The 24,938-nt window shown below is 34.5% G+C and overlaps 6 protein-coding genes across 7 annotated transcripts; 5 read left to right on the top strand and 1 right to left on the bottom strand.

Moving 5' to 3' along the window:
• On the bottom strand, positions 1,060-3,372 carry LOC104752013 (HD domain-containing protein 2-like). The gene is made up of 7 exons (XM_010474075.2): positions 3,078-3,372; positions 2,054-2,178; positions 1,933-1,970; positions 1,730-1,840; positions 1,515-1,631; positions 1,394-1,435; positions 1,060-1,312 (listed from the first exon to the last, which is right to left on the bottom strand). Exons 1-7 carry the CDS (start codon positions 3,354-3,356, stop codon positions 1,242-1,244), a joined length of 783 nt encoding a protein of 260 aa, XP_010472377.1. The 5' UTR covers positions 3,357-3,372; the 3' UTR covers positions 1,060-1,241.
• LOC104752012 (tetraspanin-8-like) lies at positions 5,120-6,786 on the top strand. Its single transcript, XM_010474074.2, has 2 exons — positions 5,120-5,835; positions 6,303-6,786. The coding sequence occupies exons 1-2, from the start codon at positions 5,329-5,331 to the stop codon at positions 6,615-6,617; spliced, it is 822 nt and encodes a 273-aa protein (XP_010472376.1). The 5' UTR covers positions 5,120-5,328; the 3' UTR covers positions 6,618-6,786.
• On the top strand, positions 10,311-11,803 carry LOC104752011 (heterodimeric geranylgeranyl pyrophosphate synthase large subunit 2). Its single transcript, XM_010474073.2, has one exon. It carries the CDS (start codon positions 10,539-10,541, stop codon positions 11,685-11,687), a length of 1,149 nt encoding a protein of 382 aa, XP_010472375.1. The 5' UTR covers positions 10,311-10,538; the 3' UTR covers positions 11,688-11,803.
• LOC104752010 (calcium uniporter protein 2, mitochondrial-like) lies at positions 16,503-18,563 on the top strand. Its single transcript, XM_010474072.2, has 2 exons — positions 16,503-17,169; positions 17,987-18,563. Exons 1-2 carry the CDS (start codon positions 16,597-16,599, stop codon positions 18,443-18,445), a joined length of 1,032 nt encoding a protein of 343 aa, XP_010472374.1. The 5' UTR covers positions 16,503-16,596; the 3' UTR covers positions 18,446-18,563.
• Positions 19,994-21,560, top strand: LOC104752009 (E3 ubiquitin-protein ligase RNF185-like). Of its 2 annotated transcripts, XM_019237431.1 has the most exons (3): positions 19,994-20,145; positions 20,422-21,151; positions 21,311-21,560. In XM_019237431.1, the coding sequence occupies exon 2, from the start codon at positions 20,431-20,433 to the stop codon at positions 21,106-21,108; it is 678 nt and encodes a 225-aa protein (XP_019092976.1). In that variant the 5' UTR covers positions 19,994-20,145; positions 20,422-20,430; the 3' UTR covers positions 21,109-21,151; positions 21,311-21,560. The 2 variants fall into 2 exon arrangements, with proteins under 2 accessions (XP_019092976.1, XP_010472373.1); XM_010474071.2 differs by lacking the exon at positions 21,311-21,560 and having other exon boundaries at positions 20,422-21,273.
• LOC104752008 (lysM domain receptor-like kinase 4) lies at positions 22,176-24,371 on the top strand. Its single transcript, XM_010474070.2, has one exon. It carries the CDS (start codon positions 22,281-22,283, stop codon positions 24,096-24,098), a length of 1,818 nt encoding a protein of 605 aa, XP_010472372.1. The 5' UTR covers positions 22,176-22,280; the 3' UTR covers positions 24,099-24,371.

Below are 24,938 nucleotides of genomic sequence, written 5' to 3'. Positions count from 1 at the left end.
TTGCTTTTTTGGATCTGAACTCAGTTGGTGTAGTAGATCTACAGTATTTTTGTCACCTTTAGACACAAACTCTTCTCACTTGGAGATCTCCCCTTCTCTCTGGATTATTATGAAGTTACAACGGCTTCATTAGTCTCTGTTCTAGCTTTTGCTAAGATCTGCCTCTGTTTTGGACTTCTTCAAGGAGTTGCCTCTCTCCATTTGAGTGAACTCATTTCCTCAAACACGTCGAGGTCTCCCGAGTAAACCGGACGCTTCGCCGCCGTTACCCGAATTTGATTCAAACAAATCAAAATGATTATGTGATTTCTACTCCCTCTCATTGAGGTGTTTCTGTCTACGTTAAAGTAAGGTTATTAAATCGGATAAAAAGAAAACTCAAACCCCATTTAAGATCACCACATTCATGAGGATTCTATCGTGGAATTGCCAAGGGGCAAGAGCCGAACCCACAACCCGTAGATTAGAAGAAATGCACAAGATGTATTCTCCAAGTTTTACGTTTCTTTGTGAAACCAAGAATGACCGCTCGTTTATGGAAGACAAACAAACCTCTCTCGGAACAAAGAGTGGCACAACATATTTTCACACACTGGTGTGGAGTATTTGAAGATGTGGGGTTCTGATCATAGACCCCTCCTAGCCTCTATTCCATCAAGTCCGGGAAAAAAATTCATGTTAGACAAAAGACGAATTATCTCCTTTGGGAAGAAATCTACTCAAACAAATGCGGAGAAACTTATCAAGGAACTCCAGAATATGATCGATGAAACATATGAGGATGTTCTTGCTCCAGCGGAAACTCTCCTTGATCTGAAATTGAGGCTTTGTGATGCTTATAAAGAAGAGGAAACCTTCTGGTTTTAAAAGAATCGGCAAGAGAGCGGCTTGCAGTAGGAGATACGAACACAAAAAATTTCCACGCCTAGACGAGAGTCGGTAACTATCTAGTCTACATTTTATTTCATTTATATAAAAGAATCACACGTTGGAAAAAAAAAAAAAAAGTATGATAACACAGATCCAATACTTTTTTTTTAATGAAAGAAAATTGCGAGCTTGATTAAGTATTTTGATCTTCATTAGCTAGCTACCAATAACTAGTCACTAGTAAAAAGATCGCTATTGAAACGTAAAAGACAGCAACGAAGATTAAATTTTGAAACGTACGAGAGTTTTTAACTCCGATGAGAACTAGACGTTAAGAAACCAATTAAAGAAAAAAAAGTATCACGTGAGAACTAATGTTGCTTTCGTCTTCTTGAAACAATCTCCGACGCCCAAGCCTTGCCTATATCAGTCAGGAACTTACCTGAATGAATCAACAAGTTTAAAAAGGCTTCAACCATATAGAGATTTATGTATTTGGATTCTAAATAACAACAGCAAATACCTGCGGTCGATTGGAAAAACTCTTCTAGATCTTTCCCTTGCGCTGTTTAAAATAGCAAACAAACAATATGAGATTTAGTCTGTACTCATTCTCAAATTAGGATTTTTGTTGAGGTCATTACCTTGTTCGTATTCCAAAGCTTGTAGTATCATCTCAACCTTGTCGAAATCTTTAACAACTTTAGCTTCAGGTGAAGAGTTCTCTTCATATTCTCTCCAAAGCTCAGCGATTTCATTGGCTGCAGTTACCGCGTAAATATATATAATGGTAGTAGTGATAAGTGTCTATGCAAATGAGCCACAAGAAGATAGAACGAAGATATGTAAAAGAACGGACCTCTTTCTCCTCCACCCAAGAGTTTGCACATGTGTTCAAGTGCTTCACTTTCTCTTCGGTTTTTCTCTTCTTTTGAGATCCCACAAGAAGGTGTAATGTCTCCTACAATGGCTGTTCCAACAACAATTATCGAATTCAAACAATCATTCCTAAATAACTTGTGATTTGTGATGTACACTCTAAAAAGAAGTGAAAGAACTAACCTTCTGCAATGTCATGAACAATTGCCATTTTCATGCATCTGTAAAAAGAAACCAAATATGAATGAGTTTAAATTCCAGCGGTTGAGCTTGAAAATAAAGACGAAGCAAGCATGAATCTCACTTGTCTCTGTTAACACCAGGGATATCTGAAGAAATTAGAGCCATAAGACCCATCCTATACATGTGATCCGCTATTGATTCTGGATCTTTTACGTCTCTTTTTATCCATCCAGCTCTTGGAGTTGTCTATTTGATATACAAAAGGTGGTTTACTAAAGGATACAACACACAAATTCTTATAGATAAAGCAGCTAACAAAGCCAAAAAAAACTAGATTCACATAACAACACCGGAAAACTTCATATCTACAAGGACTTTAGTAATCACAGATCATAAAAGTAACCACGTCGATTAAACTCGTTTCATTTCCCAAACGAATTTTTACAATCCATCAACAGTTGCATTGCAGCCACATAAATTTTACAACTTGACAATGTTTCATTTCTGCAACGCACTACAGATTTTAAGTTAAATCATCAAGCATGACACGTGTGAAGATATCTCCACACAGATCCATCTTAACATTGGTTACAAACATCCACATAAATGATCTTATAAACAGATACACAATTGCATCAAATTCCACAATTCATCAACAGTATGAACTCCACACATATCCATCTTACATTGGTAACGAGCCTCCACATAAATGATAAATCTATACAAGCATAATCTTATAAACACTACAACAACATTGCATTAGAGGTTTGAAACCAACATCTATATAAAATCATACTTTCTCAAAGATTACACGAATGAGACTTGCCAGAGAAGAAATGGCGTAATCACAGAAACCACCAGAATCTTAGCAAAAACACATCAGTGAGGACCAAGGTTAATGTAATCTACGAAGCAGGAAACAAAACCACACCCAGATTCACATTAAAAAAACACATCAGTGAGGACTTAGATCCTCAAAAGCAACCACATAGGCTTGAGAATCGTATCATTCCCCCAACGAATTCAGATTCCAATACAATCCATCAACAAGAACACAACGCATCAACATTACATTACGCTGTATAACCACAGAATCCACCGGATCTTTCCCAAAACAAACGTAAGGCAGAGCATTCAAAGCTTACCTTGAGGCGAGTACAGAGAGAGAGGAAATCGATGGCGGAAGAAGCGGAAGAAGTGGGAACCGCCGCGGAATTAGGAGAAGGAAGAGAGACGGAACCATGTCCGGGTTGAGGGGAATCGGAAGCCATGCAGTGAATCGCACGGTTAGGAGAAGAAGAAGCTGCGGAGGCGGAGGCGGAGGCGGAGGAGTAAGTGAATCGGAGAGTGGAACGAGTGAAAGAAGGAACGAGGAAGACGAGAGAGAGTGATTTGCAGAAGAAGACTCGATTCACATTCTTCATTTTTTTCTTTTATCTTTTTTGTTTTTGGGGAATTCGTGTTGTTTGTTCCCTTAACTGTTTTTCGTTAGTTTTGTTTCTCTCTGGATATTTTAATTGGGCCTGAGATGTTATGAAGACCCACTGGTGAGCCTGAGATGTTATGAAGACCCAATAGTGTAGTCGGTTGTTATTGGAAAAAGATAAAATAAATATATTGATGTGGAGATGGTGGGGAAAAAAAACAAAACTAACATTGGTAAAATAATAAAGTACGAAATTAAATCCATAATTAATAAATTATCATTTTTAAAATATATCTGTGTATAAATACATATCGATATATTTCTTAGCGATTACAATATATTTTTTGGTCGGATTGAATCTAACTAAGGTTATCGTTTTTTTTTTTTTTTTTTTTTAANTTTTTAAACACGATTATCGTAAAAAAGATTTTAGCTACTACTAAAGAAAAAAGTGAGGACCATCAATTATTTTATCTGGTTTAGATATTAATGAATATCTTGATCAATAAATTGAATGTCTTTTTTTTTTTTTTTTGGGCAAAATCAATAAATTCAATGTCATGACTCATATTTGTCGATTAAATTTTGATACGTAGAAAAGAAATTATATCAAAAACTACAAATTCTAAAAACAGAAGGACTATATTTTTCCCCCAAAAATCTATATAAAAGTATACAAAATAAAAATAAAATTAGAAAATAAATTACAAATCCTAAAACTAAAAAGATCAAAATTTAAAAAAGTATAATAATAATAATATAATAAATTACTAATCATAAAATAAGAAAAGGCATTATTACACAGTTACTATAAATCTTGGTTTTTTTATATGCAGGTATTGGCCAAAAAATTAAATATTGTTCAGACTTCAGATCCTAGTTGTAATCTAAATAGTAAATCAAACCACAGTTACAAATTTGTTTTGGTAAACAACATTTGTCATGCGGATTCAAATAAATCTAATTTGAATATGTTTTTAAACAAGAGTTCATGTAATTTGAATAACTATTTCTCATTATCTAATTTCCATTAGTAGGTTAGGTAGCAACGCAGCCTCCAAAAGCATAAAAACAAATTGCTATTTTTTCCAGTGGCGTAACAAAAATACGAGTAAAACGTTGACCAAAACATACGGGTAAACAATTAACAAATTGAACTTTTAAAACCTTCCCAACTCTCTCAAGCAAGTAAAAAACAAAAGGAAAAATAGCACTCTTAATTTAACATAGTAGAAATAAGATAATCATATAAAAGTGAAAGCTACTTGATCTTTCAATACCTTAATACTTTTCTTTTAGGTTTGATTTGACATAGGGGTTTTAGACAATATAGAACGAACAAAAACTGATTATATTTTAAAATTTTCAAAAAAATTCCAATTAGTGATATCATATATTATAAATAAAACTTATATATGTCTATATAATTTTATATCATAAATTTTGTATTGTAAAAAACATATGTTGGTCGATAAATTTATATATAGTTAGCAATAAACTTATATTCATAATTCTTTTTTTTTTTTTGACAGCTATATATAATAAAAAAAAGTCATTATTCATAAATAAGATAAGATCAAATATGGAGAAAAATATTATATAGTATAAAAAAGAAAATAAAATACTACTAACTATTCCAATTAAAGCATTATCCAGAAAAAATCTCGAGCACTCGCTATAAAGCGCGTGGAAATTAAAGAGTCCTTCTTCCAATGCAACCAAACCAAAGTCTTCAAGTCTCCAACTACTCTTCCTTAAGACAAGAAGCCAAATAAAGGAAGGACACAAAACAAACGAAACTTCTCTGCAAATTTCCTCACTTCCACGCGTTTCAATCATCTCTATATATAAACTTATTTCTCCCAACTCACCTAAACACGTCTCTGGGTTCCTCAAATTCTCAATCTTTTTCTCTGTTTCCATCTTCTTATCTTAAGCTTCCCTCAAAGTATCAATCAAATCAATCAACCATGGTTCGTTGTAGCAACAACCTTGTTGGTATACTCAACTTCCTAGTCTTTCTCCTCTCGATCCCAATCTTAGCTGGAGGAATCTGGCTAAGCCAAAAAGGGTCAACAGAGTGTGAAAGATTCCTAGACAAACCCGTGATTGCTCTTGGAGTTTTTCTCATGGTTGTAGCCATAGCTGGTTTGATCGGTTCATGTTGCAGAGTCACATGGCTTCTTTGGTTTTATCTCTTTGTCATGTTTCTCTTGATTCTCCTTGTGTTCTGTATAACAGTTTTCGCCTTTGTTGTTACAAACAAAGGCGCAGGTGAAGCTATTGCTGGGAAAGGTTATAAAGAGTATAGACTTGGCGATTACTCTGATTGGTTGCAGAATCGTGTTAACAATGGTAAAAACTGGGATAAGATTAGGAGTTGTCTTATTGAGAGCAAAGTTTGTTCTAAACTTGAAGCTAAGTTTATTGATGTTCCTGTCAATAATTTCTACCAAGAACATCTTACTGCTCTTCAGGTAAATAGTTTGATTTAATTTTTGTCTTTTAAAATTTATTCTTATTTTTGTGGTTTTTAGTGATTTGTGATCAGAGAGTTAGAAAGTGATTGAACTTTTTTGATCCTTAAAGTTCTCTTTTTGTGATTCTTGAACTTTTGATTTTTTAACACAAAAGGTGTACTTTTTGATTCAAAGTTTCAATTTTTTTTTTATTAAGAATCTGAATTTGTGAATCTGAACCCATAGACATATGCCTTAGTTCTTAATTTTGATCAAATTATTGTAAAGGATTGACTTTTTTTGTAGTGATCTCCAAGTGTTTGATTCTTACTTAAGATGCAAGCTTTAATTAGTAACTTAGTTACGCTCTGTTCTTAGCACTTTTGTATGTTATTAGTTTGTTAGATAGTTTCTGAAGCTGAATCTTTGTGAATAATCTTAAGGCGGCTATAACTTAACTAACGAATCTTTCTTTTGTGTTACAGTCCGGTTGCTGCAAACCCTCAGATGCATGTGGATTCGAGTACGTAAACCCCACAACCTGGAACAAGAACACAACGGGAACACTTGCTCATCCAGACTGCCAAACCTGGGACAACGCGAAAGACAGGCTCTGCTTCGATTGTGAATCTTGCAAAGCGGGTCTACTAGACAACGTCAAGAGCGCATGGAAGAAAGTTGCGATCGTAAACATCATCTTCCTTGTCTTCCTCATCATTGTCTACTCTGTTGGTTGCTGTGCTTTCAGAAACAACAAGAGGGATGACAGTTATACCCGTACCTATGGATATAAGCCTTGAACATAGTTTATTGGTTTTTTTAGGAAAGAGAGATTCGTTGATCCTTTTTATACATTACTCTGGAGTTTGCTTTTTATGTTTGATTTTATCTTTGGTGTTTTGAGACCATACTGCTTGTACAGCTCACTTATGATATTTATTTATTAGTGTGTTCTGTCTTTTTGGCTAACCTTGATACTATTGATTTATCATGTGCTATTTCATTAGTTTATTGTTTCGTTATACATATCATGTGGCTCTAGTGGCTTCAATATTTGGTGATTGATGATGTGATCTCTATCGGACTTGATAGAATTGTAAAGTCCAAACAGGAGAGAAAAAACAATGTACTAACACAAAAAAAACTCAAGAGAAACAATATTGTAATAACACACCATACATAATGAAGATTGGTTTCCTGACACATTTAGCTAGAGTCTCAGAGATTGATAAAACTGAAGATCACCTCACTCCTCGCATACATCATCATCATCGTCTGAGATCACCACAAATATATCATCAGCATCATCATCATCATCTGTGATCACCTCAACAGCATAATCACGAAATCCCTTTTTTATACTTTTGAGTCGGTTGGTTTGATGAGCTTGGATGTGCAAACATCTCCGACCACTAAACCTAACTCTTTGACCAATCAGATCCATCCAGCAATGAATATCTTGTTTGTGTACCAGTGACCTTATACATAACCTTCCATGACTTGTTCCCTTTTGGATTACGAATCTTGAACATCATTGTCTCCTTTGGCATATGCATCTCCTCAAACATCTTCGGGATCCCCTGAATCACAAATTCTTATCAGACTATATATTTCACATATATATTAACAAATTTTACACTACATCTTGGTTATCTCTTATCAAGAATTTAAGTGTAACACATCGAATTTACAAAATATAATGATACATGCATAGAGGTCTAATACAATTGATTTGACCATTATGTCATCAAAGTTCACTTATCTCTTGGTTCAACCATCTCATGAGAAGTCTAGAGTTAAGTGTATTCGAGCTTGAACAATTTCAGGATAGATGACCTATGAGAAAGTGATTTTTGATACCGTGTGAATGATAACAAAATATGAAGAAAAATCACGTGGTGATTCACATGATTTATAGAGTCGGTAAACAAGTTTTTTCAAGCTTCATAGACATAACGTATCGGTCGTCGAATAACGATAGGTTCACGAACCAAGAGAAGACGTGTGGCCTACTAAAATTGGTTGTCGGGGTGTTACAATAAGGTAGCTTTTCTTTATGGTGAAGTTAAATTGTGAAAGAAGAGAATTGTGAAAGAAGCGACAAAGTGTCATCTTTAGAAACGTTTCTAACAGCTTCCACCTTTGTCTTCTCCTTCTTGCTTTGACCTTATTCATCGAAGATCAACTATAAAAGTAAAGATTGTCTTCTTCATCTTCTCCATAAGCATTTATAAGCAATCTCGGAGATGAAAACTTATAGGAAGAAACAATAGTTGCAGAGACTTGCGTGCTTTGTGATTTCATCTTTTTTTTTTTTTGATAACTTAGGAATAATCCTAAAGGCTTTCTAGGATTTCATCATTTGTTCAGAACAGGCAAACACAGCGACAAGCCAATAAGAAGATAATTGGCAAGACTAATCATCTAAGAACAGTAGATAAGAGGCTTCATCTTTCTAAAAGAAAGTTCGCAGCAGGAAACATCTACCTCCCGTTTATCAACGACAACATAGGCTTCCTAAATTCTGAAGGGTTTGAGGTGCAGAATTCAAACAGGTACAGTCGCAAGTCGTGTTATAAATGTGATAAAACCCCAGAGGAAGAATGAGACTACTATGAGCGTGTAAAAGAGATTTGCTGACAGGATGATCATCCAAGACATTCAGAGACATATACTGAAGGGGTCTCCTTCTAAGTTTGTTTCTTCTATCTTCAGGAGATAGGGATTTCAAAGTTGCCATGGAAATCTTAAGAAAAAATGGCTATAAAATCTTTCTAGCCATCACCCCAGAAGCAAAAGTGGATTTCAAACATTGTGTACAAAAGCAGCAGGCAAAATCTGGCCCCGAGAAGAATAATAGGTATGGCCGCTGAAGAAGAGGTCCAGGTGGTGATGTTTTCTGACGGAGTGTTAAGATTAAGGAATGCTGTTTTTAGAGTTACTGTGAAACACGTTCACCACTCTGGAGTGTTCTCTTTTATTTTATCTGTTTTGTGGACATCGTTATATAATTTCGTCATGTTGATGAAAAACAAAATCCTCTTAAATACATTTCCGATGGTGATATTAATTGTCGAATGCATCGACAAAAACAGACAGCCAGCATTTGACCATCCTCTTGTAAAATATTACAAACTACAGGTAACTTGTTTTGTTGTTTTAACTGTCTGTTTTATGTTTTTATACCATTATTAGCCATTTTATCTCTTAATTGTCAGTGTTAACAATCTCTTGTTTTTAATGAAAAATAATACAGGAAACACCATCTAAGGTGACTAGAGTGATCGAAACTCAAAAAGGAAGAAGATAGACATGGGAAGCTCGTCTCAGCACCACAAGGTGTCGAGAAGGAGTAGTGCCAATACTACTGCCTAACGGTCACACAAATAATCGGACACAGCCTGAGACAAAAAGTTACCACCCAGGGCATAAGATTAGGAGTTGTCTTGTTGAGAGCAAAGTTTGTTATAAGCTTGAAGCTAAGTTTGTTGATATTCCTGTTAATAATTTCTACCAAGAACATCTTACTGCTCTTCAGGTAAAGTGATTAATTTGATTTTTTTCTTTAAAGTTTATTCTTATTTTTAGGGTTTTTAGGATTTATATAACCCAATGCAAAATATATGCAAAACATATGCATAACATAATGATTAAGTAGTCAAATACCAGCGACATCGTTATATAATTTTGTCATGTGGATGAAAAACGAAATCCTCTTAAATACACTTCCGATAATTTTTGTAGCTTGTTAAATTTTTAAACAACTGTTTGTAGTATTTCTTTATGTTTTCATATTTGAAAATTAATGTACAAACAAAAATATTTAGACATTTGAACATTTTTTTCCTTTATATCGGGTATGCTTTACAGAAGACCAAACATATAATTTCTTCTTGCGTTTTGGTTTTGGTTAATGCACTTTCAAAAATGAATACTGTATGTTTCGAAAGGCACAAGCTTAGCCCAACCCTTGGATACCCTAAATATGTAGGGGGTATAAAAATATAAAACTAATATATAACATGTATTTATCAATGTATGCATGTATATATATGATTCGAATAGTAAAATTAAACTACTAATGTCTAAACAAATATATATATATATATATATATATATATATATATTTTTTTTTTTAACTAAATTTTAGAAACCTTTTTTATATTTCTACTAATAAAAATTATATTAAAAAGGAACTTTACCGCGGCATAATAAAACCAAATTATGTAAACTACTTCAAAAGTTCATCAAATAGTTTTTTTATAAATAGAGTAATACTAGTTTGATGGATTTTTCGCCAAACTTTATCATGGTCTTGCTAATGGTGAATGATCACACAAGACATAACAGACACGTTTGTAAGTGAATATCGAAATGCTTGAACTGGGGGGACTCCTAAGGTGGACACTAAAGAATCAAATCCATATATATTAATAAAATTAAAAATAAAGAGGACGTGAAGTTGTATCAAGTTCAAGTAAATAATGCGTGTTAATGAAGATTAGTGCTTGAAAGAATATAAAGGAAACGTGCAGAGAAGATGAAGTAGTCTCTCACGAGGTCCATGTTTTTTGGGTTCTGCTTTCTTTTACGTAATTGAGGACATGAAGATGAGACGTCTTCCTTCTCTAATCGGCAACAACTAAAGCGTTACGGGAAGATATCAACATCACTCTCAAGTCCGGTTGACATATACATAAATCTCCCTATAAAATAGACTAATGGGACAAATAACTCGAGAAAGAAGTTTTTTTATTTTATTTGATGAAATGGAACCTCAAATTCTTTTTCTCTATCTCTCACTTCTCATTCTCTCCATTAACTTCTTCTTCACGAATCTTAAACCGAGGCTAGCCCGTCTCCTCCAGCCTTCTCTGGAAACTCGGGCCAAGGCTGCGTTTTTATCCCAAAAAGAAGTAGCCGAGTTTCTTGATTCTCCCAAAGACGAAGAAGATGAAGATATCGTATCAGATGACGACTTGACGTTTGAATTTGATCCGTACATGATGAGCAAAGCCGAATCAGTTAACAAAGCTCTAGCGGAAGCCATTCCTGTCGGCGAGCCACTCAAGATCCACGAGGCCATGCGTTATGCGATTCTTGCTGCTGGGAAACGCGTTAGGCCAATACTTTGTCTCGCTTCTTGTGAGCTGGTAGGTGGCAAAGAGAATGCAGCAATGCCAGCCGCTTGTGCGGTTGAGATGATCCACACGATGTCTCTTATCAAAGACGATTTACCTTGTATGGACAATGATGACCTACGCCGTGGGAAGCCAACGACGCATAAAGTATATGGTGAAGGAGTGGCTATTCTCTCCGGTGGGGCTCTCTTGTCTCTTGCCTTCGAGCACATGACGACGGCAGAGATATCACCGGAGAGAATGGTATGGGCGGTGAGAGAATTGGCTAGGTCTATTGGCACGAAAGGGTTAGTCGCGGGACAAGCGATGGATATAAGCAGTGAAGGTGTGGACCTAAGCGAAGCTGGATTAGAGCATTTGGAGTTTATCCATGTCCATAAGACCGCGGTTTTGTTGGAAACTGCCGCGGTTCTTGGAGCCATTATTGGTGGTGGATCTGATGAGCAGATTGAGAGAGTGAGGAAGTTTGCAAGGTGCATTGGGTTGTTGTTTCAAGTGGTGGATGATATTTTGGACGAGACGAAGTCCTCGGAGGAATTGGGAAAAACTGCCGGAAAAGATCAGCTCCTCGGAAAGCTAACGTATCCGAAGTTAATGGGATTGGAGAAATCGAAAGAATTTGTTAAGAGATTGACGAGAGATGCACGGCAACATCTTCAAGGGTTTAGTTCGGAAAAGGTGGCTCCTTTAGTATCTCTTACTACTTTTATTGCTAACAGAAATAAGTGATTATTTGTTTTATTTGTGTGTTTATTGGGTTTATGTATACATGCTAAAGTAGTGTGTTCCCTTATTTTTAAGTGTAACCACTTTTTATTATGTTTATTAAAGATATATTTAAGAAATTGTACATAATTTTATAACATGCATGTAAAGAAACTCAAACAAAACTACAATATGAGCTACGTACATATAATAAACTCATACAATTTCTTTAGTGAAAATTAAGTGTACGTCAAACATATATCAAAATAAAACACTTAACTGGGAGACAAACTGATAAAGAGGATGTTTAATTTGTGGTGCTTAGCTTGGTGACGTCTTGCTCTTTTTTTCTCGCGAACCGGTAAGCACTTCCGCCCCATGATGGTTTTGCTTTTGCAATCCTTCAAAACTTGTTTTGCTGTGGACACCCTTTTAGGTTCTTAGAGAGGCAGCGGTAGTCGGTCACTTTTTACATGTACATGTACCTCTTAAGATAGTTGTCACTTTTTCTGAGCATGCATGCACCCCAAAAAAAAAAGAGTTATGGTCATTCAGAGCGCAATACGCACATAATATGAAGTTACTCTTAGATCTGAGTTTGAGTCGATAATCAGGAAATAGACCACTCACAAAAATTAATTACATGTGTTGGAATAAGCTTAGTTTTATGATATTCAGAAATTATAGCTTGGTACATAAACCTTGGATCTAAGTATATTGGATCTAAGAACATATGACATAACATGTTGTAATAGTGCTAGCGGCGCCACACATATTTCACAGAACTTAGCTTGTTTGTAATTTTTTGACCATATCTTTTGGGTACACTGTATCCGAACTTGAGAAATGTATGTTCTTATAATTCTCTAACCAATTAAAATGATCATAAAGATTTCTCTCTAAGATGGCCTCACTCTATATTCGAGAGTCTTCCCATGAATGATAACAAGAAAATGACAATGGTCTAGATTGTAGAATACCCCAATCGTTATCATCACCATTGTATTCATGCTTTTTACATAAACCGTAATCATAAAAGTCAAAAAAATTTTGCCACCAACCCATATATTGGCCTAGCCATCGCTTTCACAACCAAACTAACTAATTAAAAAAAAATCAAGTTCGACATGAAATCTTCGTACATTAGATTTTAACGATCGAGAATCAATTTCTTGTCTTTGTATGTGACCTAATGTCTAAAACATGTTCCCGTTTCTTTTTCTTCGTTGTTGATAAAATAGAAATCAATTAGTGGTGTCAGGTACAATTATATGGTTAATTGTATCCATCCGTTTTGGAGTACTTCCCGTGTCTAAAGGTGATGGTACAAGCAATGCGAACCTTCCGATGATGTCCTTTTATTTCATATGTTATCTATATCGTTTGTTATGCATTGTAATGTGAATCACTATTAAAACAAATGCTCTGAACTCGACTTATTAAAAAAAAAAAAATTCAGATCGATTACTCTTTACGGTGTTGATGCTAGAGTCCAAAGAATATTCCCTTTCATTATACATTTATATTTGTCTATCATCTCATAAGAATATGCCTTTCTGACGCTATCTTGTACGTTGTAAACATGGTTAATGAAAATAACTTAATAAAAAAACGTTAAACCAAATTATAAAAAAAAACAAACTTTGCAGTTTGGTTTTGTGTTTTTTAATTATGACAAAAGAAACACCATGGATTAAATAGTAATATAGTAGGCTCTAAACCCATATACGAGTTTTCTTCTTCGTGTATTTAAGTTACCCATATAACTATTCTAGTCGAATAAATCTAACCCATATAGGTTTATAAAATTTGAACATTCACTTCAAGACAATAAAATAAAATATCAACTAAAACGGACGAACGCACTTGATTTGTCGCGATATACTCTATTCACACACGTGACACGTACAAGCAGATGGTGACGATATTCTGAAGTAGTAGTAGTCCACTTGTTATATTTCTTTGTGTTTCAAAAGTTCATGAATCATATCTTGATAAATGTTTATAAATCATATCTTGATAAATGTTTATAAATCATATCTTGACCTCTAAAACTTCATCTAGATTTAACATATAACCAAATGGTCTATTTTCTAAATTCTGACGGGTTCAACTTAACATATTTTTTAAATACTTTCATGTAGATGTTTAAGTCAGTTAACCCATAAACTAGATTACCTCTTGCATAATATAAAAGATGGATTTATATCATTAAGTAGCATTGATTGGGTCTAATAATATAAGTGGCAACTGCCACTTGCTGGCATCACCATTAGCCCCAAGACAAAGTTGATAATTGTGTAATCATAATTAATTACATCTTAGACAATAATTGACCACATCTACCTAAGTAAGTCGATTAACCATTTGCTAATGTAATAAATTTTAGAATTTTTCTTTTTCTGCCAAACTATGTGGCATATATGTGGACATTGCTTGTCACCTTCCAATAAGTTTGTAACTAGTGGCTGTAATACTATGAACGTGTCAGTATACAACTTGCTAATACTATAATAGTTATACCAAATTGTGAATTATAGCTCCCAAAGTCTCGGGAGACTTCTTAAAGCTTGAGGAACATATGCGAAAAGTATAAACTACAAAATAGCCATCATTTTAATTACGTTTTCTTTCACATAAACACGTTAACGTATTATTCTTTTTTTCTTGTATGCAATAAATTATATGCACTAAATTATATGCACTAATAATATGGTGGAAACTAGAAGAAAAATATTATTTTGTTCACACAAACGATTATCTGATTTATATAAACTTTTCAACGGATTAGTTTTAGATCCTAAAAAGATATTCGTTTGGTTCACTCGAAAACTAAAAAATCTTTATAAAAAAAAAAAAAAAACTAAAACACTTACTCAAATTTTTTTATAAATTACCATTATGTCTGTCTAGATGCAAATTTGTTTCATATTAAAAACACGTGAATGCTTATCTATTTGATCCACTTGCTGTTGCTGGTCATTCTATACTATATTTTTCTCAACCGTCGAAACCATGATTCTTTTTTCCACTAACATTTCACAAATGTGATGTGTTGTATGTGCAAGATTTTTGGTAATGTTGTTCTATAGTACTATACGTTTCTCGTTCGTTACATAACTCTTTTTTCCACATAAGTTCACAAATGTCCGGAATTTTTGGTATTGTTTTTTCTTTTTGTAATTTCTAATCTTTTTTTGAGATCATTGGAAAATGTAAATCAACATGCATCACATAAAATACGACCTAAATCGATTTCGAGTTTTAGAACCAGAACCCTAAAACATTCAGAAAATTAAAGGGCAAAAGAAGATATCGATTTGAGGTTCACAAACCAAAGCTTTTTTGGAGGGAAATTCAATATTAGAGGGAAATTTAATAGTGAGTATTAGAAGAAATCGATTTGGGATTCAGAACCAAAGCTTTTTTAGAGGGAAATTGATTTGGGGTTCTTTGCTAATACCCAATATTAGAGGGAAATTCAGAACCAAACTTTTTTAGGGTTCTAGGATTCTAAAACTCAAAATCGATTTTGGAGAAAAAAAAAAGAGGGCAACAGTGTCTGTAATTCCCTTTAATTAATCATGTGGGGCTATAGTTTAACCATAATTAACATTTTCATCACTAGAGTTAACAGTCGTTATGTCGTAAGTATGGATCTTCCATTATTAAACGAAGGTTTTTAAAGACAACGGAAATTAAACCATATATTTTTTAGGAAATTTAATAACCAGAGGAATTAAAAAAAAAATGAGATGGCGTATTTTTCGGGCTTTTTCCCCATTTTTAGTGATATATAGATGATTGTTTAAACTATAAAAGATTAATTTTTAACCGTTTTTATTATTAAATAGATTTAAGTGGTTTCAGTCAATTCTAAAAGGTTTTACAAAAAAAAAAGACTATTATATTAATTAAAAAAAGTTTAGTATAATTTTTCAATTTCCAAATATAAAGATTTTAATTTATAATTTTTAAATCCATAGTCATGGTTATTAATTTAATATTTTGTGTGTTTTAATGTATGTTTTCATATAATTTTTATTTATAATAACATATCTATGAAATTTTTTATGTAAACGTATAAAGCATCTAAAATCAGTTAGATTCCAATTAAGTGTTTTAGATGTTAAGCACGGGGTCAACGTTCGTTTATAACACTTTCTTAAACACTTAATAATAAGTAAACAATCTAGACCAAGTTTATTTCAAGGTTAACAAAATATTACAAACTTTATTTTCTAAATAAAAAATTAAACTAACAAAAATAGATATGAATTTTTCTGATAATTAAAATTTAAAATATATTAAAATGTCAATAATTAATAATTAAGAATAACATAGTGGACTATTTATAAAATTAACCTAGTAAGCTAGTTAAAAGTAAAAAAAAAAAATAATAACAAATAAATAAATAAATAAAGGGACGTGGATCCACGTCTGCTTGCGTGTACGTAATAAGTCTTTCCGTTTCCTACTTCTTCTTTCCACTCTGTTCGCCTGCCGTTGTGAACTAATTTAGGTTTCTCTCCAAAACAAAACAAAATATCCAACGGCTACAACTGCACCGCAATGCTATCACCAATACCAACCCGAACACGTGTACGGCTCTCATCAACTCCATATTTCTCGTCGAGAAGGAAGAAAAAACAAAAAACAAAAAGTGTCTAAAAAAACGAATATTCCGTTACTGTAAATATTAAATTTTCGTGTACGTTCCGATATACGCTGACGTGTACGAGTCTCTTTTTTTTATTAAATTATTTATTTATTTTTAGTTGTTATTGTAACAGTATATAAACCCTTTTAGTCTCTATTCTTTCATTATTCAGTCGTAAATTAAAAACGATTTATTTCCTTTTTATTTTTTTTTATTTCTCTCTCTCTCTCTCTCTCAAAGTTTCTTGGGAGAGCTTTTTTTTTTTCAACAACAATGGCGATGAGGAAGCTTTTATCGAAGAAGCTCTTCAACATGACGAATGTCGCGTCGCAGAGTCTTATGAATTGTCGTATCTCTTCTTCCTCGTTAGCCGTACGAACCAGAGTTCCGAAGGAATCAGGCGATACGGCGAGGATCGCACCGGAGCCTGGGGATATGGGTGTTTCGCGGCGGTTTTTGCATAACACTGCTATGATTAGGCCGGAGATTATGCAGATGCCTGTTGGTGAGAGTTTGATTGAGAAGATCCGTGAGATTGATGGGAGTAAGGATCGGATTCGATTAGACGGACTTGCTCCTCCGGTTAAGGAAGAGACTGAGACGGAGACAACGGAAACGAGTCTTACGGTTGGGGATATGAAGAAGCTGCTAAGAGCGGCGCAGATCGAGATTGTGAAATCGAAGCTTAGAGAGACGGGGAGAAGCTGGATGCCGTATTCGGAGTTTGTTAGCGTTTGTGGTGAAGGTTCTTCAGATCCAGATCTAGGATCTAGAATCGCCAAGATGCTTGATGATTCAGCAAACGTCATCGTTTTGGGAGATTCCGTTTGTCTTAGACCTGATCAGGTACTTTTCTTCGTTTCCTATAGCCATTGAGTTTTAGCACAATTTGAAATCATCTTTGATCTTGTGAAAATCTCTTGAGTATGCAGCTGATTGATTGATTGATTGAATTGGGAGAGATAAAGAGATAGATTTTAAAATCTCTCTAGAAATCGAAAAACGAATTAGGTTCCCGAAAAGTTTTTTTTTTTGATTTGATTTTTTTTTTTGGAAGATATCGAAAACTGATACCATTTTTATTTCGGTTGGATCTCTTTCTTTTGCTTCCAATTTCAACAGGAGAATCAAAAACCTCTGTGTTATTTACCAGAGAGTTCCATAGGAGGTTCCCAAGTTTGAGAGATGGTGATAAAGAGGAACAGTTTCTACAGAGACCACAACCTTTTAAAATTTCCTAAAACCAAAAAAAAAAAACCATTGGTTTGATTAGGGTTCAATTGAGTCAACACCATTTTGGTGATTTGATACCAAACCCAAACAAAATTATCAAAAGAGAGAGAGAGTACAGAGATTGGTCTTACTAACATGGTCTTGGTGGGTTATTAGGATAATCCAAATGGAAAAAAATTGATAAGAGATGATGATCTGATTCATGAGGGTTGGGTTTATGTGGAGAGATTAGTCAATGGTGAAAAGATCTTAGTCAGAAACAGGGATATGGGGATGGATTGATTGACTTTATAGCTAGTCATTGATTCATATAGATGTGTTTTGTTGTGTGTTTTTGAGTGCTAATTGTGTGTCTCAAAAAGAAGGTGGTGGAGGTCGTGTTTTACCCAAACATTTTCTGTTTTTGTCTTTTGCTCTTGTGTCTGATCAGGTTACAAAATCCATTGAAGGACTGCTTCCTTTGCCAAAGATCCATAACCCAAATGACCCACGGAGAATCGAGTTGAAAGAGCTCGAAGCAGAAAAGGCAGTGATTGATGTGAAAGCGCATTCTTTGGTGAGGAAAGAGCTCTGGGCTGGTCTTGGTTACTTGATCCTACAGACCGCAGGGTTCATGAGGCTAACTTTTTGGGAACTCTCGTGGGACGTGATGGAGCCGATCTGTTTCTATGTCACGTCCATGTACTTTATGGCTGGTTACGCGTTTTTCCTCAGGACATCGAAAGAGCCTTCTTTTGAAGGGTTTTACCAAAGCAGGTTCGAGGCTAAACAGAGAAAGTTGATGAATGAGTATGAGTTTGATTTGGAGAGGTATGATGAACTGAAGAAGCTGTTTTGCTCTAAGCCTTCAGCTCATGTTTCCAACATTCTTGGAGCTATCAAGAGTTAAAAATTTTGATTAGGGGAAAAAATGCTTAGATATAATGTTGTTGTCACAAAAATGTTTTTCCTAACTAGAGAATTCTACCCCAAAAAAAAAAAGAAAGAAAAAAAAAAAAAAAAAAAAAGAACTGTGTTTGTTTAAGTCGACTCTGATTTGGTCGAGATTCATGAATACAATGCGCCTCTGTGGCCATAAGATGAANGAGATATGTTTTTGTTTTCAATTTTTGTTTTGTTTTTTTTTTTTGGTATGACAGATTTTAAATTTAACATCGTGTAAATAACTGTTTGAAAAAATGTAATTATATTATAGAAATTTTTATTTGCAAAAAACTTATTCTCAAAAACAAAACGGAAACTTGCGTGTGTGATATAATTTGTTTGTGTTATTGTCATGTTATACATAGAATAAAATCCGGCGTCATTCTTTCTACCAAAAACAAAAAATCCGGCCGAAAAACATGTACTAAAATTCTTATCTAAAAAAGAAAATCGTCTAAAAATTTAATAAGAGTTATTTATAAGAATTAAAACATTGACTTTTTGTTTTCAGTTCTTATGATGCCAAAGAATTAATATTGGATGTAATATTTGGTTTCAATTTTGTTAAAAAAATTCAACAAAACTTAAATGGTCTGTATAGGGGCTTTCAAAACTATCATATATCATCAAATCTACACAAAACTTAAAGTCTCAAAGTATTTTTTTATCAAAACAAAATTCTAACCTTATTTAAGTAAGATGTTGATTTTATTGGTTTTACAACCTTAACGAAGATCTTTCTTCATCCTAAAAAAAATATTCCCTCTCATTTTTTTTAGTTGTCATTCTAGAGTAAAAATTTTGTTTTTCAATACTTGTCATTTTAAGTTTCCAATGCATGTTTGGTAAAAATACCAATTTTATTTCAACTATTTTAATGATTTGACCAATAAAAAAATTAGAAAATGTATTAAAGAAGGGGTATAACAGAACATTGATCTATTTTCTTAATTTGTTTGCAAAGCTCTAGAACGACAAGTAAAAAAAACCGGAGGGAGTACTATATTTCAATATCACGACTCAAACTTTATTTGGATGGAGAAATAAAATAGGTATAAAAAGTTATGTTTAACTTAAATAATCACATAAAATTAATATAATGTCTAAAATCTGTAGGTTTTGGTGTGAAAATATAAGATGCACGAAAGATGTAGGTAGGTTTTGTACAATATCACATTGTCATTGTCACATACGTGTTAGCTACAGTTTCACTAACTTTCGTATCAAACATCTTGATTTACTCACAAATTACAGAATTATCATATACTATTTCAGAAAAAAACTATATACAAGTGTTTAAGGGAAAGAAATACACTGAAGGAAACAATAATTGGCCCATAATTAATACACTGAAATAGGAAAAATACACGAAATTAGCCTTCAAATGTAGCGAACCAGGCCCAAAATCAGTTTAGAAATCAAAATAATTGGGCCCATAATTAATCAAAATATCCGACCAAAAAAAAAAAAAAAAAAAAAANAGTAATATATAGTAGTCAGAAAATAGCTCTTCCCATCCCAACAGTAGGACTCTGTTTTTTTTTTGTTCCCACACGGTGTCTGGTTTTTTCTGTAGTTTCGTGCAAATCTCTACTTTTTAGGGATCTTGTCCTTCCTTCTTTTCTTTTGTGCTGATCTAATTTGATTCTTTTCGACGAGAAAAGGGTAAGTTTTTTCTACTTCAATTTGATTCTAGTTTCGATCCATGGATCTGATTATGATTCGATTTTGTCTTCGTCGGTTCAAATTCGACTCTATCGTCTTGGGGAAAAAAATTAGGTTTTTTGGTTAATTGGTATATTAGGGTTTGTCAAATCTTGTGATTGAATTAGGATTAGGGTTTCTTATCAAAGTTGGTAATTTTGTTTGACTCTGAGCTCTGAATGATCCTAATTTAAGGGTTTTTTGAATTAAAGGTTCATTTTTTTTTTTTGATTTTAGGGCATTGAGATGGTGGATGGAGAATCCACTAGCACGTCTTCTTACTCTGATAATAACAATGGCGCAAATGATCAAGGAGGTGACTTTGAATGTAACATTTGTTTCGAGATAGCTCAAGATCCGATCGTCACTCTCTGTGGCCATCTCTTTTGCTGGCCTTGCTTATACCGATGGCTTCACCACCATTCTCATTCTCAAGAATGTCCTGTTTGTAAAGCTGTGGTTCAAGACGATAAGCTTGTTCCTCTTTACGGTAGAGGCAAGAACCAAACTGACCCGAGATCAAAACGTTACCCGGGTATGCGGATTCCTAACAGACCAGCGGGTCAAAGACCCGAGACCGCAGCTCCTCCTCCTCAGCCTGATGCTGCGAGTAATTTTTTCAATTACGGTATTGGTTTGATGGGTGGGTTTATGCCAACGGCGACTACTAGGATTGGGAACTTCAGTATGGGGTTTGGTGGTTTGTTGCCTTCTTTGTTTAACTTTCAGTTCCATGGGTTTCCCGATGCAACGTTTTATGGTTCAGCACCGGGTTACGGTGGGTACCATAACGGTTTCCGTGGAGTTCCTACTCATGGACAAGAGCATCATCCTATGGCTCGTGGAGGAAACCAAAGCGATGCAACGCTGAAGAATCTCTTACTTGTTGTTGGAGTTTGCGTGCTGGTATTTCTTTGCTGGTGAGAACAAATTCACAATTTGGTTTATATTCCAGGTATGAATCAAAGTCACTTACTTGTTTTCAAGTTGTGTATGTAAATATCATAATAGCTGAGTGTCTGTGTTTGCCATTTTCGACGTTGTTATTGTTTTTTCTTGGTTTGAAGATGAGTCTATAAGGTTTTTTACACAACTCCTTTGTTTTTAATCTTTATTTTTTGCTTTNCTCACGTACTTGTTTTCAAGTTGTGTATGTAAATATCATAATAGCTGAGTGTCTGTGTTTGCCATTTTCGACGTTGTTATTGTTTTTTCTTGGTTTGAAGATGAGTCTATAAGGTTTTTTACACAACTCCTTTGTTTTTAATCTTTATTTTTTGCTTTTGTGTTATGTCTAAGGATCTTGTGAAAACTAGTTGTGGAATAAATGTTGCATATGTTATAACATTTGATTATAATATTTGATTGATAGATCATTAGCTTCCCATATAGTTTCTGCTTTATTACTGATTGAGAAACGAAGAACAGACACTGAAAATCTAGACTCAAAGGCTTACTCATTGATTCAGAAGAGTTTGGTTTAGGAATGACAAATTTACACTTCCCATATAGTTTTAATAACTTATTACGAACCAATCCTAATTTATTCACTAACAAATATTGAGTGTGACACGATGATGCAGACAACAATGTCTGTTGAATATTATGAATTCTCCATGGTTGGTGGTATCAAAATGTTGGGTCGTACTGAGAAATCAAGAAAGGACCAACCTTTTCCCCGTAGACGCTGATACAACCCATTTTGCGTCGGTGTTTAGTAATGGTGGTTGCAATTTGGACGACTTTATCTAGTCAACATACTTCTCTGTCATTAAGATTATTAGCAACGAGACAGAATCGATTAGTTACTGTCGGAAATTAAAAACCAGAGGAGATGAAAAAAAGGCAAAACCCTTTTGAGTCATCTTCTCACGTCGTCTTTGGCGGCTTCAAAGCCTTTTTTGTAATTAAACAAAACAAAAAATATCAATGGGTTGAATGTAAAATCATATAATAAGTTATCCGCTCCAATAATTCATAATTTCATATCAGTGGAGACCAATTCTCACTTTTGTTCATTTGACATTTCCTGAAACAGTTGACTTTTTTCTTTTTCCCTATAAACACCAATCATAACACGTTGCAACATAACAACGATGATGTCGTTTCCACTTCATCTCCTCATCTTATTATGTCTCTCCTCTTTCGCAACCGCACAACAGCCTTACGTCGGGGTATCAACCACCGATTGCTCTGTTTCCGACAACTCCACCTCTGTTTTCGGCTACTCTTGTAACGGCCTCAACAGAACTTGCCAATCTTACGTCATTTTCCGATCGAGTCCTCCTTTCTCCACCGTTTCCTCAATCTCTTCGCTTTTCTCCGTCAACTCATCTGTCCTCTCCTCCCTCAATGCCGCCTCAACTTCAACTTCATTCCCTTCCGGTCAGCAAGTCATCATCCCTTTAACTTGTTCTTGTTCCAAAGACAATTCACAAACCAATCTCAGCTACACAATCAAGCAAGGCGATTCGTATTTCGCCATTGCTAACAACACTCTTCAGGGGCTTTCGACTTGTCAAGCTTTGGAGAAACAGAACAATGTTTCCTCTCAATCTTTGCTTCCTGGTATGAAGATCGTTGTTCCTATCCGCTGCGCTTGTCCTACGGCTAAACAAGTCAACGAAGATGGTGTGAAGTATCTGATGAGCTATACTGTGGTTTTCGGAGACACGGTGGATATCATCAGCAATAGATTTGGAGTCGAGACTAGCAAAACTTTAGAAGCTAATCAAATGTCTTTTGACAACTCTGAAGTTTTCCCTTTCACCACAATTCTGATTCCTTTACAGAACCCTCCTTCAGTTTCCAACTCTTCTTCTCTCACTCCTCCTCCTCCGACTCCATCGGTTTCTCCTCCATTGTCCCCGGACGGTGGGAAGTCGAAGAAAACATGGATCTATGTTCTTGTCGGAGTTTTAGGAGGAGCATTGGTTTTAGTTGTGGTTGGTGCAACCATGTTCTGTCTGGTTAAGAAGAAACCGAAAACACAAGAGGAAACGAGAAATCTCGATAGCTTCACGGGCAAGAAACCGCCGAGGTCTTATCAAGAATTCGATCCGCTAGATGGTTTATCAGGAATGGTGGTAGAATCCTTGAAAGTTTACAAATTTCACGAACTACAGTCAGCAACGAGTGACTTCACGTCGTCTAGCTCGATCGGAGGATCAGGGTACATCGGAAAAATCAACGGCGATGGTGCCATGATCAAGAAAATAGAAGGAAACGCATCTGAGGAGATCAACTTGTTATCGAAACTTAACCATCTCAACATCATTCGTCTCTCTGGATTCTGTTTCCATGAAGGAGAGTGGTACTTAGTCTACGAACACGCTTCAAACGGATGCTTAAGCGATTGGATTCACACGACAAAGTCGTTACTAAGCTTGACCCAGAAGCTACAAATCGGTTTAGATATAGCAACGGGGCTTAACTATCTACACAACTTTGCTGATCCTCCATATGTTCACAGGGATTTGAGCAGCAACAATGTGTTCCTCGACATCGAGTTTCGAGCAAAGATTGGTAATTTAGGTTCAGCAAGATCAACGACTGAAGATTTCGTGTTGACGAAACACGTGGAAGGAACAAGAGGGTACTTAGCTCCTGAGTATTTGGAACATGGGTTAGTTTCAACTAAGCTTGATGTGTATGCTTTTGGAGTTGTGTTGTTGGAGATTGTTACTGGTAAAGAAGCTTCTGAACTGAAGAAAGAGATCGATGAAGGTAATGCGATAGAGGAGATTTTGAATCGTGGAAGGTTGTTACCTGAAGGGTTAGTGAGTTTTGTTGTTAAGCTGGTGGTGGATTGTTTGAAGAAAGATCATATGAGTCGTCCATCGATGGATGAAATTGTTCTGTCTTTGTCTAAGATCTTGACGGCTACGCAGAATTGGGAAGAATCATCGTACTAAGTTTAAGGCCCAATTTTTTTTGGGCACAAAGACCCACTAAATGAACCACACGACCTTTTTTGTATTAAGGATTTTAGATGTTAGAAGGTTTGGTTATGTTGTGGTGTTGAATTTGGTCACACAAAAGAAAATGTTGATTGGTTAAGGCTGTGGTTGTGTCTGACCAAAACTAGAGTAAGCAAATTTGGTTGCATGAAAATTTGTTGTGAGCAATGTGGCTGGAAAAAACTGCAAATATGAAAAAATGATGGTCTTTAGAGTTTTTGCATGTTTAGTTAATACTTGTACTACAAAATTAGTTCACTCATATTAATGTTGATGATAATAAACAGATTCAGGAAAAAGCTTTTAATCATTCATCTAAAATTAATTTGGTTAACCTGTCAACTAATTAAAAATGAGAGATTTAGATTCTGATATATATATATATATATATATATATTTGACATCGATATTTAGATTCTGATTTAAAAAACAAAAAAAAAGTGTGACTAAATATATAGAGATTTTTCACTAAATAGCCAATAAATATACTACTAAAATGAATTTTTTGTTCTAAAAATATCATCATTAAGTTATTTTTTCTCTAAAAAATACCATTAAAATATAATTTTTAGAAAATACTACAAAACTAAACTATATTATTTAGAAATTAGGATTAAAGTTTTTTTATAGTTAACTCTAAACTCTTAAAACGAAACCCTAAACCCAAAATGTTAAACAGAATCTAAAACTGTAAAATTATAAACTCTAAATTTTTTTTTTTTTTTAAGATTCTGGTAGTTTTAGACTAAAATTAAAACTAAAATTCTGTAATAGTATTTTTGGAAAAATAACATA

This window comes from Camelina sativa, chromosome 16 (assembly GCF_000633955.1).
Source record: "Camelina sativa cultivar DH55 chromosome 16, Cs, whole genome shotgun sequence".
Lineage (NCBI taxonomy): Eukaryota > Viridiplantae > Streptophyta > Magnoliopsida > Brassicales > Brassicaceae > Camelina > Camelina sativa.
The sequence above is the reverse complement of the archived record's forward strand: the minus strand, read 5'-3'. Positions and strand labels throughout refer to the sequence as shown.

Coding starts and splice junctions, on each gene's coding strand:
- LOC104752013 (XM_010474075.2), bottom strand. CDS start 3,356: ATGAAGAATGTGAATCGAGTCTTCTTCTGCAAATCACTCTCTCTCGTC. Junction 1,841..1,932: donor TGTTCATGACATTGCAGAAG/GTTAGTTCTTTC, acceptor TTGTTGGAACAG/CCATTGTAGGAGACATTACA. Junction 1,436..1,514: donor AGCTTTGGAATACGAACAAG/GTAATGACCTCA, acceptor TATTTTAAACAG/CGCAAGGGAAAGATCTAGAA.
- LOC104752012 (XM_010474074.2), top strand. CDS start 5,329: ATGGTTCGTTGTAGCAACAACCTTGTTGGTATACTCAACTTCCTAGTC. Junction 5,836..6,302: donor AACATCTTACTGCTCTTCAG/GTAAATAGTTTG, acceptor TTTGTGTTACAG/TCCGGTTGCTGCAAACCCTC.
- LOC104752011 (XM_010474073.2), top strand. CDS start 10,539: ATGGGACAAATAACTCGAGAAAGAAGTTTTTTTATTTTATTTGATGAA.
- LOC104752010 (XM_010474072.2), top strand. CDS start 16,597: ATGGCGATGAGGAAGCTTTTATCGAAGAAGCTCTTCAACATGACGAAT. Junction 17,170..17,986: donor TTTGTCTTAGACCTGATCAG/GTACTTTTCTTC, acceptor GTGTCTGATCAG/GTTACAAAATCCATTGAAGG.
- LOC104752009 (XM_019237431.1), top strand. CDS start 20,431: ATGGTGGATGGAGAATCCACTAGCACGTCTTCTTACTCTGATAATAAC.
- LOC104752008 (XM_010474070.2), top strand. CDS start 22,281: ATGATGTCGTTTCCACTTCATCTCCTCATCTTATTATGTCTCTCCTCT.